The 17,462-nt window shown below is 44.7% G+C and overlaps 2 protein-coding genes across 6 annotated transcripts in view; one reads left to right on the forward strand and one right to left on the reverse strand.

Annotated features, from left to right (window-relative positions):
• The window catches only part of LOC111862658 (phospholipase A1 member A), a 46,841-nt gene extending 42,567 nt beyond the window's left edge, over positions 1-4,274 (forward strand). For 4 of the 5 annotated variants that reach the window (XR_002842467.2, XR_002842466.2, XR_002842470.2 and 1 more), the window contains one exon: positions 1,715-3,038. The gene's annotated coding sequence lies outside the window, so the exon portion shown is untranslated. Of the gene's footprint in view, positions 1-1,714; positions 3,039-3,824 lie in introns of those variants that run through there. The other variant, XR_004512820.1, reaches the window with a different exon arrangement.
• LOC111862727 (phospholipase A1 VesT1.02) lies at positions 3,806-14,455 on the reverse strand. The gene is made up of 7 exons (XM_033750768.1): positions 14,347-14,455; positions 10,882-11,023; positions 9,345-9,493; positions 7,791-8,036; positions 6,348-6,524; positions 4,292-4,472; positions 3,806-3,905 (listed from the first exon to the last, which is right to left on the reverse strand). The coding sequence occupies exons 1-7, from the start codon at positions 14,396-14,398 to the stop codon at positions 3,806-3,808; spliced, it is 1,047 nt and encodes a 348-aa protein (XP_033606659.1). The 5' UTR covers positions 14,399-14,455.
• Between the last annotated feature and the right edge of the window lie 3,007 nt (positions 14,456-17,462).

Raw genomic sequence — 17,462 nt, forward strand, 5'->3', positions numbered from 1 at the left:
GGTACCCTACAGAGGATACTCCAGGTTGCGTATAGGTTCACGTGATCACAGGACAGGGCGAGCAGGGGAGGACAAAGAAATCAGCAAGGCGGAAATACCCAAACAGAAATAACCAAATCAAATGTTAACAAAGAATAAATATAATATATTAATAAAGAAAGAATACAAACATAATGTAAATACCTGTATGAGAATGATTGCAGAGTTCGCTGTTCTCAGATAGAATACTATGTAGAGAAATTAATTTAGACGGTCGAGGATGACCTCGACCGGTGGTCCGAAACGAGAACAACCTACTCCATCGACGGTTGGAAAACCAAGAGCCTAGAGCTCCAGATGTTAGGCCGCTAAGTCGGCTCGGAAGGGGAAGGAGAGAAGGGGACAGTAGAGAAAGTAGAGGGGAGAAGTGCGCACACAGACCACGGACAGGAGCCGACGTCACAGTCCCACAGTAGTTGATTGTTTATATACAAATGGCATTTTGCTACTAAAGTTCTTGGGTTCAGTGCATATCAGAATCAGTTGTTTTTATGCCAGAAACATGGGAAACGTTCCTTTTCTGAATATGATCTTGAAGTCTAATTAACTCGATATGACCACAGTACAGAATCTTCACATAATGCAGCAGTAAATGATGATAGAGGCCCCATAAAGCAAGTGAGAGAAAGTAGCCTATTTATTAAATGTGTCTTGGCACTTGTTGGGTGGCACTGAGAGTAAACGCAGGGAACCTCATTCAGAATTTTGTGATGCTCTTGAAAGTTAAATTCATCTGTAGTGTTTAGAAGTTGCGCTCTTACCTTACAGAGAACACACTGTATCTCCATTATAAAGGACAGCAAGTATTTTTTCTATAATGTCAGAACCATAGAAATATATAAACATATCATGTGAGTAAAATGCGGAATTATTGCTGTTAAAGCAGGCAGGATCGTACAGTTGCTGATCACAGTTGCTGCGCAGCCTAAGGCATGAACAGGCTTTGCCTACTTGAACACTGGGTGCGTGGGTTTGAATCCAACTCAAGGCATGGGTGTCTGTGTGCGTTTGTTCTGTGTTTATCTTGTTGTGTGTGTGTGTGTGTGTGTATAGGTAGAGGCCTTGCAATGGGCTGATCCCCCATCCAAGCAGTTCTACTGACTGTGCAAACAGGAGTAAGAAACTGAAAGGCAACCAAGGCCCAACAGAGGGCTGCAGAGCCATGGATAGATAGAGACAGATAGATAGGACGTAATAATTACTTCTGTGTTTTAAAGGATTGAAATAATTGTTAGGGTCATTTCCTTTGCTGTATGTTACCACATTGTTAAAAGTGCGCAAATTTCGGCAAGTCTACATATTTTGTTAGAAAGCTCATTTTTCTGATCTGCTGTCAGTACAGTTGATATTCAGTTTTACTGATATGACATGTGATTCCATGATTTCCTCCCAGGGATGAAATATTCTTTCAGTACTGTTGGCACTGATCACTAGTTGCTGCAAAAGCTCTTTTGAATTTTTCTTGAGGCCCACAGAGCTAATTTGTTTTTTCTGCTGAGCTTTACTAAGGCAAGAAAGACAGGTGCATAAGATGTGAACTATTCTGCATACCCCTTCTCAACCAGAACGTCCACATTTTCAGTTTATATTGTCCATATTACTGCGGTATGAAGAACCAGGCAGTGTTATGAAATGAGTCTAACCAGGATGTCCTTCTCTTTTGTTTTCATTGTAGGTACCATTTTCAGTGACTGAGACCAGCTGTTTCAGATAAAACAGATTAGGTTCCTTCCACCCTTTCACCTGAGGATGGACACATCCAGTTTCTGAAAGGTTGTATTCTTGACAATACTGGACGATCATCATTGTCCAGAGAATCGGTAATCCTGAGTAATATATACCACTATGAGAATTCTTTAGAAATGACATGTTCCTGAGTGCCTCTAAAATATATGAATGTTGTGCATGAAGATGTGTAGAAATGTAGATGGTAAAGGTAGGAGCAAGAATGTCTTATCAAAGCAGCCTTCAAAATTCACACGACTATGCTCTGTTGCATGTTCCTCACAGACGTACTTGATGTTCGTGCCCTCATCCTGCTAGACTCTAGCAGAATGAAGGTTAATAAATATTGTGCTTTTGTATGTTAAAATTAGTGCCACGGAGCTGAGCCCTTCTTGAGAATCTGCCAGTTACACTGCTTGTATGTTACAACTGTTATACTAAAATTGGCACTGTATTGTCTGAGCTACTGATGGCATCAGTAAATAAACACAATTTTACTGTTAGTATAAATTAATTATATAATGTTAGATCTGTTCAGTTAGGTGCCTTTCCTGTGTCAGTATACTGTTATTCCCTCTGCACTAATTACAAGAGTCCGTTGCTGTGTTAAATTTTCAAATAACGGCTTAAAGATGTAACCCCCATTTCTCATAGAATCTTATAGAAAAACAATTTTTTATTAATGCTTTATGTAGAATTTTTCAGCATGCACCATGCCGCTGCTGTACTTTAATCTCAAGAAATAAAATGAAAATATGGAAGAGGTGAAGAGACTGATTGGAGAGTGTGACTTCATGAAGCAGAGTGCTTTAGCAAAATACTTTTCTAGTAACCTAAGAAACTCTCCTCCTGTTGTTAAATCTGGAACTTGATTTCCATTCTCACAAGACCCAGCCATTCATCCCTATCCCAAACCAGATGAATCCAGTTTGCTCGTAACATATCTGTTTGATATCCATTTTATTATTATTCTTCCATCTATACATATACGTAGGTCTTCTGAGTGGTGTCATCCCTTCAGGATTCTCTATTATGAATTGTGTACACATGCTACATGCTTCGTCCCCTTTATCCTCATTGAATTGATCCTGATAATGTGTAGGGGGGGACAGTTACAAAGCTCCATCCTTGTAATCAGTTCTCTCCTCTCCAGCCCAATGATTTTCCTGAGCAACCTCTTCTCAAACATTCTTGGTCTATGTTTCTAGCTTTTTTTTATTCCTAGTGGGGTGCGACTAAGTCCCTTATACTGCAGCCACTTCTGGCCTATTGTACCAGCCCCAGATGATAGGTGAAGGTGATTGTGGAGCAATTGGTGGAATGAAGATTGGCAGGGGAAACCGAAGTACTCTGAGAAAACCTGCCCCAGCGCCACTTTTTCCACCACAAATCCCACTTGACCAGACCCGGGATATGTTTTTAGCTTAATGTCGGAGATATAGTTGCATATTCAGCCACATAATTGCCTAATTAATAATGAATAAGTTTTCTTACTGCCCACCACAGAAAATATTCTGATGTCGCCCAGGTATGAAACTGCAGATAAAGTTACAGCATTCTGTATCCATTTCTGAATTTACTTAAAATAAGAATGCTACAATAGTTGTACTGTTCTTGAGTGTGAGAAGTGGCAGACTGTTTTATCTGCTTAAAAACCCATTGTAATGTCACAACTTCTGTCCTGAATATTATATTTGTAGAAAATTTTAAAAGGTTTTAAAAACATCATAACTAAAGATTTTTAGAGTGCTACTACAAGAATATCGGGTGCGACGTGTGAAACATAATCTACATACCAGACACATATCAACGATGTAGATGTTGATAATACGAAGAATGTGACATTGTGTTTTTAAATGTTAAGTTTTAGACTGGGTTCAGTGTGGCAGCGACGTTAAGAGTATACACCTGATGATGGCCGATAGAGGCCGAAACATGTAGTGTAGAAAGAACAAGATCAAAGACATATAAATATATATTGTTTGCACTTAGGACGGAGTTTGTATCATTTATTCTGTCCTGAAATCTCCAACTCTATTGTTTATGTTGAATTTTTGCAGCATCTGATGTCTCCAGAGGCACTGCGTGTTCCAGGGCAATATGGCTCATCCATGTTAGCCACACAGAAAATTCCAGCAGCACTGTAAAAGGTAAGAATACCATGTTCAGCTTTAACACTACTGCCAGTATGATGCTGTGATTCCTTGAACTTAAGAGGTTTGATCTAATTCGTTAACAGCAGTTTCACTATGTGTGTGTGTGTGAGAGAGACAGTTGAGAGCGTTGAGAGCGTTTCCAGTGTCTGCTGTGATCTGGTAATGTTCGTAGGTTGAAGCCTCGTTGGTTCTACTAGTAGTACAGTTGTCTGTTGGCCTGGCTTCATGGAAGGGGCGTCCAACTTTCGTCTGAGTAGTTTAACGATTTTTAGGCACTCTGAAAGAAAAGACACTCGCTTCATAATGTTAATGACAGAAGATTTGTAGGACTGGACCGAAATATGTATAAATGTAGTTAATATTTCTCATACCTGTCTGGGGTATGCTGGCCCATAATAACAGGTCCACCAATCCAATAGTATGCACCTGGACGGCGGCGGGAACCACTGGGACAACGTCTAGTGCTGCAGGTTTCAGCGACGCGAGCAGTCTCGGTGTTGATGCTCTCCGCCATGTAGCACACGGCTGTCACATGGCTGCAGAGCGCCGCGTCTGAAACATAGAATTTGTTGGTGTACTGGGGCCACAGCTGCTCCATTTGGGTTCAGCATGCTTTTCAGTTGCCAGTTTATTCTTGTACGATTAAACTTCTTGCCAGGCAAAGGCGGTAACTTGACATTTTTGTTGAAACAGAACATATCTGTGTAAAATCTTGATCTCAGTCTAATCACCCAAGCACAGACTTATGAGGATATTTTGGTATATAGATAAGTAGTTATACAAGAGCCGTTGCTGGACAGTGGCTGAGTAGCGATCACTTGGGTATCCCAACAGACGCGAACGCAACAGTTGAACTGCAACAGAAGGATGGTATTACCGAGATGTTATTATAAGCAGGACACTTAGTGGAGAGAGTCAGTGGAGATGAGTTGATGGGAACGGAGTAAGTTGGTTGCTGAATTAGTGAGATGACTGCTGTGGTTCAGTTGTTGTAAGCTTTTGCTTTTAGAAGCTTCTAACTCAGGCCTGGGACAGATCAAAAACCCAGAGGAAAGGGAACATCTGCCACTGAGAGCTGCCAGCAAGCAACGGCTAGTAAAGACGTGACTGTGGACGCTAGTGTGGATGGCCAACCTAATTACATGGAAGAAGCATTAAAACCTCACTGAAATGACGTCTTCCTTAACCTGTCTCTAGACAAATTCCTGAGATTAAAATAATGAAAGTAAGTATTTTAAAAGGTACATTTCTCCATTTCATCACCTGTATGTAACGAACTGTGCAGTTATGCCCCTTTTGCAACAGTGTTCACAGTTATGCCTGCGAGATGTACAATTGTGGTGAAATGCACAAATTGGCCTGCCATTCCTGTTAGTCTACTGTCTGCTCACTTTTTTGTGCGGTGTGGTGGACAGCTCTATTGATTTGGCCCAAGTGAGTGGGTTCCACCTGAAGACGGAGACAGAATCATGTCTCCAAAACGTTGTGTCTTAAATAAAAACAGGACGCTGGAAATGTCCAGAAACATAATAATTGCAGTAAGTGCAATTGTTTTTGTCTGCCCAATACTCCCCCTGCTTGGCAGGAAAAGAAAATCTAATTTGTTAAATTTTAGCACGTTCTGACGAAAGGTTGCAGAATTTTGCCAAGTAACTTTCCCATGTCTGCCTGTGTGACCATATGCCCCAAATCAAGAATCGCCGAACAAGTCATAGTGAATTTTTATATTGGAGGCTTCCACTAAAATTTGTTGAGACATGTTATTTGTAGAATGGAAGAGTCACAGCAAAAGATGCACATGATTTCCATTCGAATATCTGCCTCATGTATCAACATAGGCTGTTATTAATATCTATTACTTTTATAAGTTTTCAGGTTTCCACGGCTATGAATGTCAAGACTCTGATCTTACTGGGTGTGACACCGTCTAGTCTTGTAGACGGATATTGATGTTTCGGAGGAACACGCTCCTCTGGCATGAACCCTGGAAGTGGATGCGTGTTCCTCCCGAAACGGCAGTATCTGCCTACAGGACCACACGGTTGTGGTCTAATTTGAGATGTCATTTCGACATTTCTTGGTTGTAAAGTGGTTGGGGCCTGAAGCTGAACATTCACTTTACACCTATAGGCTTCGTTAAGAAAACATGAAGCAATAGTTTTAGTCTTCTGCATGGATTAATGACATGGTGCATAATTAAGCACAAGGACATTTTACTAGTGCGTGCATGACAAGCCGAAGGTGGTTCATGTCCAGTAAGGGCGAATGTATCAGTTGCTAGGAATAAAATTACTTCAGTGGTCTATTTAATGGAAACCCATCCTGTGCTCTGTCAGACCAAGAATGAAGACGAGAGACAGACATTGCCTCTGTGATGCGTTGCCAAGAGAAAGTGTGAACGTTTGTTGCTAGTCGCCAGTTACGTACGGGTCTTGTTCTTGCAGGAGGGCTGCTCTCTGCCCCCGTTCACACAGAAGTCGATGACTCCCATGGGGCCATCCTCGCCGAACACCCCCGCATTTGTGTGGATCACCTGCACCACATTAGCGTCCACATTCCTCAGTCTGTTGGGGCCCCTTATAAGCGGGCGCGCCGGATCCAGACCTAAAAATTCAGGTAAGAATAACATGATTTTAATCAAATGGGTAGAGAGATGAGTGGGTCTGACATTTGTGTCTGCAGAATTGGCATGCATGCAAGTCACTGCTACAGATATAGTACTAATGAATCTGCATTTTATGATTTCAAAATTATATGCTAATCCTATTCTGTATATAATAAACAATATTATAAATAATACAATAAACAATAAACAGTATGACTGCACCCACCTACCAGGCTACAAGATATGATAAACGGAACACCACATTATGACTATCAGCTGCCTTGAAAATTTGAATCTCGTACAGCCTGAGGCAAATTTATAATAATAAAATAATACTCCTATTCAAGGTAGCTGTCAGTTGCTCAGAGAATGTAGCCTCTGATGGAAAAATGCTTAGTGCATAACACAGGGAAGAAAATGAGTGAAGAAGCGGCTTTAGACTGAATTAAGGTGATATCACGACGTTTCTACCATTCTTGCCATTTCTCTGCATGAAGTGAGGAAAATGACGGAGAACCTTACTCAGAATAAGGGCATACCTGATGATTAGAAGATTCTTCTAACAAATTTCAGGTTTAGAGAGCGTGACTATCAAGATTACAGTCCTCCCTCCCTTTGCGTCATGAAGCTTCATAGCTACCAGTGTTTGAAGGAAACCTACTGCGCTCACCTCCTATAGTTTATGTATGCACCTGAACAGCTGACTGAGAGACACCAGCCCACACATCTGTACAACATGTACCTATGATCCTGTGCATGGGCAGTGTGAGCGACACCAGCCCATGCATCTGTACAGCACGTACCTATGTGCATTCTGAAGCGCATTGTGAGCAACACCAGTCCACACATCTGTACTACACGTACCTATGATCCTGTGCATTCTGAAGGGCAGTGTGAGCGACACCAGTCCAAACATCGGTACAGCATGTACCTGTGATCCTGTGCATTCTGAAGGGCAGTGTGAGCGACACCAGTCCACATATCTGTACTACACATACCTATGATCCTGTGCATTCTGAAGAGCAGCGTGAGCGACACTAGCCCACGCATCTGTATGACACATACCAATGATCCTGTGCATTCTGAAGCACAGTGTGAGCGACACTAGACCACACATCTGTACTACATGTACCTATGATCCTGTGCATTCTGAAGGGCAGTGTGAGCGACACCAGCCCACACATCTGTACACACATACCAATGATCCTGTGCATTCTGAAGCACAGTGTGAGAAGCACCAGTCCACACATCTGTACTACACGTACCTATGATCCTATGCATTCTGAAGAGCAGTGTCAGCGACACCAGGCCACACACGTGCGCCCCTAGACTGTGGCCAACGCATGTCGTTCTATGCAGCTGTACTCCACTGCTCCTCAGGAATGTGAACAGCTGAGAGAGACATCGTGCCACCGGTTTCATGTTGTGCACGGCTGCAGCATAGCAGGGTGGCCGGCAGAGGGGGCCCCAGTCGACGGTGAAGACGTTGTATGTGCCGTTGGACAGGTACGCTGTTGACGTTAAGTGTTGATAATCACTTGAAGATGGAAGCAGAGACTATTTCCGAAACGTGGTTTATATCTTGCGGGATATTACCATTTCCCAACTGTTTTACGTGATTTATTTGGCACAACAGAGCATTAAGAGAAGCGCTGATGTGAACAACATGAACAGAGCAACGTGTGTTAATGCAAGTTCCAAACCGATGTGTTTACATGGCGATTCCTCAAGCAGACGAAATGAGCCACAGCAGCCATCCCTACAGTTATGGGTTTAAGTACTCGACCACGTCACCAAAAGCATGTGGACCAGTTTTCCTCTGATCGTCACGATTTCCGGTACGAACAAATTGCGACAGGTGCGCTCCAAATGTTAAGGAAATGGGCAGACGTTCGCGCTGTGTGCAAGGAACTGGGATGGCGACTTCCAGCGAATTGTGTAAACCCGCAGTAGTGCCATACGTAATTAAGTGTAGTTACGACTAGTGTAGATCCAATAAACCCGTTACGAATCCGAATCCCGTCTCTAGTCACGGAAACACGTGACAGTACCTAACCTATTTCCGGTCTCTGTAGACGTACGTTTAGGAATATACTGCAGTAAACTGGATATCCTGGACCTGTTTGCTTTATACTCGGAATCTGTTTACTCTTGGCATGTCCGAGCTTCTGATCGCTAAATGTATTGACGTAAGTGTATAAGTTTCCTGTTCGTTAGGAGACATAAATCGAAATTTCAGTTAGAACAAGAACTTGTCTCACAATACTACTAGTTCTGTTCAGTGGGCAGCAACAATATGCACGCTGGCGACGCACGATTATTTACTAAATTTATCAAAAGATGTGCAGTTTTTTCTTTTCGCAAATTCTCCGATACGAAGCGTTAACCTACTGGGTTATTTCGACAAGATCGTTCTCTTTGCCCGCAAATTGTAACCACGTCACAGGTGCTATAAATAGAAACACTGGGAAAGGAAAGAACACAGCGTTGACGCCGTATACAAGCCTGTCATTCTTCTATTTGCTGCAATGAACGCAGATGTGGACAGCGCGAAAGAAGAAAGAAAATGGTGTGTGGCAAGATACACAAGAACAGACTGAAAGAAAAAATCAAAGAGATGTGAGAACAATTAAGTATCCGTAATAATGATGATAAGGCGCATAATTATAGAGTGAACCACGTACAGGTTAGGAATTTGGTTGTGGGTTGTAAACCTGTTGAGAAGAAACACGTTGGGGAAGTCTGTTGCAGGTGTAAGCGACATTAGTGCCCAGAGAGTGGAAGAAGAAGGGGAACATGAAGACGTTCCCATATCCTACCGTCCCGCAGAATGACCATGGGGAAAGAGCCGTCCTTCCCACCGTACCCGTGGATGAGCACGACAGTGTCATGGTCACTATTCCAGCCATTGGTCCTTAGCCAGTCACGTGCCGCCAAGTTCACCGTCTTCCTAATGGCCGGCTCCGCGCTGAAACAGAAAGAAACAATGTAATCCGGGTACCAGGTCTGAACACTGCTCTTGGGAGAAAAGCCGAAACCAGCCGTACACAACTGTTTGAGTTTTATCTTGCTTCTGCTTAAGTAACTTTGAAATCAGTACATGTTGTGTCACGGAAAGAATGTAAACACATTGTCCCTCTACCCATCTGCCTCCCGTTGCGTGTCTTCCCCACTTCACCACTTGTCACTTATGTTGTTGTTTGCCCTCCATCCGACTCTGCTGCGCATTCTGTGTTTCGGAGGGGAGAGGGGTTGCCAGGGGAGCACGCGGTCCACTATAGCTCACATCGTCCATGTATACATTCTGTCCCTGACGCGAGTGTAGTACGGCTGATCTCAGATGAATGGCAAATCATATTTACACAAGACTCAATAAAGTCGAGTGTGATTCTCTAAGGCTTTTAGGATATGTAGAGACAGTGTTTCAACCACAAAAACTATTCAGAGGCGGATGGGACGCAGGAGATGGCTGACTTGTGGATATGAGGAAACCGCTAAGTGCTCCATTATGAGCGCCTCATAACCGGCAAGTTGCAAGCGTCATGGCCACCCCAACTGTTCTGTGTTTCCTCTCACAGAAATGAGTGCCAGGAATCTTCCTGCGGGTAAAGGACGGCAGGCCAGCCCGTAAGGCTGATGGCCTCACCGCCATCTATGAACAGATTGCCTAGAAAATATGGGAGCCTCGACGTCTCACAACCCTATGGGCCACCACGGCCTGTTACAGGGATAGCTTTTTGCCCAAGCGATACGAAATATGACACTTCCTGGTACTGGGCTCTATAAGAAAAGGTGTCGGGGAATTTTGCTTCATAGCTATGCAGTATACAAAATCGCAAAGGAAATGTTGCGAATTCTCTTAACATGTCTCACTATGCCGAGAATTCTAACATCACTTAATGAAGATGATGCCTAAAGATTCATTAAAAATCTTTTTTATACTTTCTATATTTAACTGTGTGAGCTGGGATACCTCAGTGACTATGGAGGAAACGCGTTTATGTCTTCAGCAGGAGCAAGAGATTTGTTCCCTTCTAAACAGCGTCCGGGCCCCACCCAGCCTCTTGTACAGTGGGTAACGGCGACTATTTCCATGGGGGTAAAGCAGCCGAGGCGTGAAGCTGGCAACTCACCTCAATCTGTTTCCGAGATGAAGAGTGGTGGGGCTGTGCTTCCACTCTCCCACACGTCTCCGCAGTAAAGCATATAGGTGCTGCATGTTTATGCTCGAGTGTGTCGACAAATTTAATGGGACTTCCCACATGTAACAGTTGAGACATGGCAGAGATGCTAGTCGCTGTAGTGAAGCTGTTCGTTGCGAGCGCGCCGCAACAATGACTTGACGTTTATACTTGCCTCGAGTAGAAGTAGAAACGTACGTCTGGATCTGGGCATGCGTCCCTGCCGCCCCCGCGGCGCCAGACGCAGTCGTCCCGCGTCGCATTTGTCACGTTGCCCAAAAACAGCGCCTGCGAAATTGACCGCTGAGCCAGACAACCTGCAACACATTGCGTGCTACTGTGCTTTCAGAGTTATTCCGAACCTGGAAATTTTGCAGCAAGAATTCGTAAGAGTGATGGGAGATAAGCAGAGTGCTTACAAAGTTTGGGTAGGAAAACCTGAAGGGAAGAGATCACTGGGAAGGCCTGGCATAAATGGGATGACAATATTGAAAAGGACTTTAAAGTAAGAAGATAGGGGCGTGGATTGAATTCAACTGGCTCAGGACAGAGACCAATTTAGGCCTTGTGAAATCGATGATAATCCTTTGGGGTCCATGGATTTCTAGAAACTTTTCGACTAGCTAAAGCACTGTTAGCTTCTCAAAAACTAAGATTTCGTACAGTTAACGAGAGGAGTGACAGTGTCCTGCGCTCGAACACCGGCACCTTCAGAAATGCTTCGTCTCCTTCCTTTGTTTGTCCTGGCACTTTCTAACGACTCTGTAAATAGTTCAGGCCAAATCGCTGCGAATTGTAGAGTGGCAAACGAACGATGAAGTGCAAAGTATATGGGAAGAAACTGTTCTGGCATTTTCTAGGAGGGACTGAGGATATTCAGTGTCCCAGTCGAGGAGCTTCGAGCCGGATGCCTCTCAGACACAAGTCAACAGCACAGAGCCAGTATGAAAACCTGTGTGACCAGGTACTAGTACAGGGGAGAAAGGTAAAGTTGACCCCTGTACTTAAGTAATTAAGCAGTACTCCATAATGACGTATAGATCCATGTTTTCTTGCCCTCGGTACTAGATGGAGGTGAGTGGTCAGCTTCACTCCCCGCCTGCTTTATTCCTGGTAAAGAGCCCCCGGTACCCATTGGATAGGAGAATGGGTGGGCCCCAGAATAGGTCTGGACGACATGGAGAAGAGAAAAATTTTACTCAACTGGAACTTGAATCCCAACCTCTCGGTCGTCCATCAGGCAGCCAGTCGCTATACATGGGAAAATGATTGTAGAACAGATTGTTAACGATATTCCGACAGAAGTGTGGTGCATGTGCAGGCGAGGGGTGCCGAGCACATGCCGGCACGTACTCCCGCGGTACACACGTCGCTCTGGTCGGGAGCGTGACTTCATAAGCGCACGCTTCCTGCTGCGTTCTGAGCTGTCATGTGAAGAAGCCGTTACTGTTGTTGAGTGGAAGCAAACACGTTGTTATATATGCTCCCGCAAGCAACGGAAATCATATCTTTAAATAGGCCACGACTCTGGCCCCATCTCCATCCTAACTTACGGCACATTCTCTCATTTCTTTCGTATGTAAATAAGCTATGCACTTAAATCAGCACCGTTAAATATCTGTAACTCTCCTTGTCCTGTAGTCCTCAAGCGAACTATACCGACCGAGGGGCCGCAGCTTGTCGGCGAAGTTAGTGCCAACTTTAGCGGATAGAGGGTGTTGCGTGGTCAGCGCTACGAATCCCCACGGCCGTTAATTTCGGTTTTCTAGACCAGAGCCGCCATTTCCTTGAAATAGCCCCTCAATTATCCTCACGAGGCTGAGTGGACCCCGTTCCAAAACCACTACATCTCAGAAAAAATCTGGTAGCGCCAGGAATCGAACCCGGGACCTCTGGATCTGTAGCCAGGAACTCTTGGCCACTAAACCACAGAGGCGGTCTATCAACCAAATATATGATCTGTCTACAGGAAGGCTGGAGGGATTAGGTAAATTGAAACATCCAGTGACGTCATCGGGAATCGAACCCGCAACTTTCCGGCTCGTAGCATAGTGCCTTAACCAACTACGCTACCGCGTGCCTCTGTTCTTAGCACAGTGGTCATTATAAGTACCACCCGCTTTAATGTTAAATAAACTCTCCATTTTCCTACATTTATGTATTTCTTATGATTTCCAGAATTAAAAGCTATTGCCTTTCTAAACATCAATCAACTGGTCTTTGTAAAGGAGACGCGATGTTTTTTGTGAGGTAGGAACTGAAGTCTTAAGTATTATTCAGACGATATTCGGGCTGCATTGCTGCACCTAGCTGCCTCATGCTGCCTCACCATCGTGACGCAATTTGAGGGCATGTATCGGAAATGGCGAGTCTGTGGGACTCCTGCAGAGGAAGTTTTCGCGTTTTCCGTTAACTTACACCATATTATACGGCACCCCCTACCAAGAGACCGTACTCTGCAAGGTAACAGCCGTGAAAATCACATGTCGCGGATTATTTGCTATCTACACTTTCGTTAGTGCAGGCTGTTCACTGTCCAGTGATAGGATGATTAGTGAATATTGAACTGGTAAATTCGTAGAAGATTTTCGCCTTCGCGTCTGCCGTCTAAGAACGGAAAGTTTAAAAGAAGCAAACTGTAGTTGTGCATGTTTCTGCTAATGTGGGAGGACATAGACCGACGGTGAGAACACGGCGCTGTGGGGATATTGGGCCCCGAAAAAAGGAACTGACGGGAGAAGGGACAAAAGTGCATAGTGGGGAGTTCCGCAATTTGTATTGTTAGGATGAACAAATCTTAGAGGATGAGATGGACTGAGCTTGTAGCACACGTGGGAAGGAAGAAAATATCGCAAGAGGTTTGGTACGGAAACCTGGAGGAGAGAAAGAGCTTTGGAAACCTAGGCTTAAATGGGAAGATAATATTAAATGCATCTAAAACATGATGGCAATATGTGACGTGGATGCAGCTGGCTCTCGCGGGAAATAGTGGCGGGGTTTTATGCATACGGTAATGAAACTGCTGGTTCCACAACAAGCTGAGCAGCTAATAGCTCCTCAACAAGGCCTCTCTGCCCCATGGTGTTCGTTAGTAGTACTTAGATCAAAGCGGTGGGTGCAGTTTCCGTACGACATTTTAGCTTTACTGGCTGTTGGAGGAAAGATAAACTTTTTGAGATGTTAGATTTTTATAGTGGTGAAAACTAATTTACGTGCCGTGATACCATGTATTCTGTAAGGTGGCTACCAGCATTTCAGATGAACTAACTTCCAAACTAAGATGATATATTAATGCAATAATTGTGTTTCTGGACATTGTCCATTATCCTGTTTATTATTTCAAACACACCGTTTCGGAGACTGGATTCTGTCTCCGTCTTCAGGGGAAACATACTCAGTTGGGCCCTGCATGTGTCCGGAGATAGGGACCAGCTCTATCGATTGTGTTCAGCTGAGTAGGTTCCACCTGAAGACGGAGCCAGAATCCAGTCTCCGAAACGTTTTTAAATAAAAACAATAATGTGTTTTAGACAAAAGCAGGACGATGGATAATGTCCAGAAACATTAACTATGTACTGGATGTTTTCCCCTGAACCTCTGGTACCCAGGTATCACAGCATACACTGCGTGACGTCCTCACCTGATAAGAGGGCTCCGATCAGCAGAGCAGTGACGGCCGCCTCCCGTCTCATGTCGGGCGTCAATTGAAGACAGTCACGCGACGACCAGCCGACGAATGACACAATGTACAGCAGGTGAGGCGTGTTCAGAGTTTCACTTGTCGTTTGCCCCTTCACTCCCGTGTTGCCATGCGCATTTAGGAAACTGCTGTGTGGTCAGGCTGGAGTCAACAACTTGGCTACTGAGGATGCGACAATGCCGCCCGCATCTCTGGGGGGAGGTGGCAGATGGTACAGTGAAAAACTGGACAAAACTGAGAGATTTGCACTCCGGTTCCAATTCGCCAGGGACCGAACCCAAGGTTGCGAGGTGAGAAGCTGGCCTCCAACCGCCGAGTTCTGGCAGGAACTACTACACCTGGAGTGGGTATTGTTGAACAGTAATGATACCAAAATGCGGATACAAGTTCAACCGATGTTGAGATGACTCAGTAAGATCAGTACGCGATCGAAAGAGGTGGGTTTGATTCTGGGCAGGGGCATTGCTTGCAGCGAGTGTCGCCTAAGCCGGAAAGTCGAGGGTTCGATTCCCGATGACGTCATTAGATTTTCCAGTTGACCTAATCCTTCCGGCCGCACTACGGCCCTGGAGTCGACTCAGCCTCTGACAGAAATGAGTACCAGGAATATTCCTGCGGGTAAAGGGCGGCTGGCGCGTAAGGCTGACAACTTCATCGCCATCTGTGAGCCGATTGTGTAGAAAATGTGGGAGCCTCGACGTCTGACAGGCCTATGGGCCTCCATGGCCTGTTACAGGGATAGCTTTAACTGTAGACGCCCTCAATAACTCAGATCTCTGCTGTCGAATGATAAGAAGACTCATCAGTAATGGGCTGGAAATGGAAAGTAGTGAGACCGCGTAACCTGGTAGATATTAATTGACGTTTCGGAGAAACATAGTGCCTCCATCTTCAGGGCATTTCTGGTTGCTTGCTTGACTTACTACTAGGCCGCTAAATGTTGGTGAGCTTCTACTGGATTACACGGCGTCACATCTGTGGAGATAGCAATCTTTGTTTTCTCATGAGAATCTCATGTTCAAGAGAACTAGATAGGAAATTGTCATGTCCTAATTTACGGTACTATCCTTCAACGTTTACTTGTAAGGACTGAGTAAAAAACCAGGGTAATGCTCAGTTAGGGTGGCCGATCTCCGACAGAGCTCTGAATCGAATAGGAAGCAGGAGCCGCCCCAGCACACCGGAACGCTGCACAACTTCGCCTCACTTTTTCCAGTGCCCACCGCCACTGTCTCTTGGAACATGAGTGAGACGAAGTGTCTGTTTAACATCGCTTAATCACCTGACGACTTTAAGTTAAGTGAAGGATATGAATTGTTATGTCGTCAGTTGCATGGAAACAACTGGGTGCTAGCAGCAGCGTTGGCTTCTGGCCTGTGATGCCAAGAGTTTCGGTGAAACACGCCGTCTACATCTTCAGGATCAAAAAATAAGTAAAGCATTCAACAAGCGAGCTACCCAGTTGCGTCACAGACTGTACATGTCAGATGTTCTCCACAGTCATAATTTTAGTCTGTTTATCCTAACCGTCATGCTACATTTTATGGAGTTAAGAGATCGGATAATAGGCGAGTGACGAATCGTAAAGGATTTGAAGGAAGTTGTCGCCTGGTTAAAGGTATAATCCCGATAATTGCCGGGGGTGACCGCCTTACATCGCGGTCGTTGCATAGCAACGGCTTCACCCGCTACACTCTTAATTTGGGCAGTCACATTTTCTGACATGTCCCCAGAAATTTACGAATCGTCGCCCCTGTCTTTATTCCGTGCCCTGACATAACGAACAGCCGACAGTTCCTGCCGTTTCTTTTCCCATAAAACTAATAACTTGCTTTTGGGTTGAGGACACGCTTTCGGTTGTCTCGCCGTTCTCAGTGTGCACTTTGCGCCAGCATTGCCACATTATGACGTCACATGTCGCTTGGGTGTGATGTGAGTGGCAGCGAGAGACAGTTGCTATACAAACGCCAGGATATTCACCGAAAGTCTCAGTCAGGTTAGTGACGTCCGGACTGAGATTCGAACCAAGAACGTCCCGAATAAGTGGCCACAGGGTGACCGCTAGACCGGTGCACCTCGTCACTTCTTGCAGCTGCGAGAGAACTGCGTTCCGAACAGAAGACAACATACATCTCGCGCCCAGTTAATTCGAGGTAAAATACGAGAGACAGTCAGTCGAGTGCTTAGCTTCGTATTCCAAAGGTCCGTGGTTCAACTCTCGGCCTAGAGACGGCCGACATGATTGATGTTTTGGATATTTTCCTTGCCCAGTTTACACGTCAAATTCAGCAACGACCGGTTCCCTCAAATCCTTTTCAATTCACTAATCACTACTTGCCCTCCCATTCAGCAGTGTTGCAGCATGAGGCACTGTGTAACAGTGAACCCTCTCTGACGCCAGAATATCAGCTTTGCGTTGCATTTAACTCTTCTTTCTCGCCTTCACTGATAAATCTTCATTCGAAATCAAAACAAATTATTCGCTTAAAAACTTAGGAATATTTTCGTGGTCTTATCTCTTCGTTGCGTTTCTTGGTATTTAGATCCCACAACTCCCTTTATCATGTCGGTGTAGCGGCATTCGAATCCTGTTCATCGCAATCGCCATTTCTTTTACAGTGCGCAGACTAACACCGGGATAATTAGACACGACTTCTCTCAAATCCTCACACATTCAGCAGTCGCGACAAACGGCATTTCAACTCGATTGTTAAACACCTTCGTTATAATGCTCAAGAATCGATGTAACCTCAGTTTAAGAGCTCTAACGTGGAGTACACAGTTTACAGCTGGAGCGCAGCAGTTCTGAATACTGATAACGCGATCCCAGAAGCGGAGGTACCTCACGGGGAATTGTGGGGAGACCATGTCACGCACTTCCTGCGATTTAAGTCTCAGGTCACGTTAAGAGCGATAAATCGTTCTAACAGTTATACCGATTTAAATTCAAAGGGTGCGTGGTGATGGAATTCCACTCGGGGGTCTTGAACTTTCCTTGGCGTTGTGAACGTGATGAGCGTTAATGGATTATGTGGGAATGAGATTAACACGCCGCC

This window comes from Cryptotermes secundus, unplaced genomic scaffold (assembly GCF_002891405.2).
Source record: "Cryptotermes secundus unplaced genomic scaffold, Csec_1.0 scaffold5, whole genome shotgun sequence".
Classification (NCBI taxonomy): Eukaryota; Metazoa; Arthropoda; class Insecta; order Blattodea; family Kalotermitidae; genus Cryptotermes; species Cryptotermes secundus.

Bases quoted from the DNA above. Each gene is read 5' to 3' on its own strand.
- LOC111862727 (XM_033750768.1), bottom strand. From the start codon at position 14,398: ATGAGACGGGAGGCGGCCGTCACTGCTCTGCTGATCGGAGCCCTCTTA. The intron at 8,037-9,344 runs GTAGGATATGGG...TAACGTCAACAG, and splicing joins CATGGTCATTCTGCGGGACG to CGTACCTGTCCAACGGCACA. The intron at 3,906-4,291 runs GTATGAGAAATA...TACCTTTTACAG, and splicing joins GGCCAGCATACCCCAGACAG to TGCTGCTGGAATTTTCTGTG.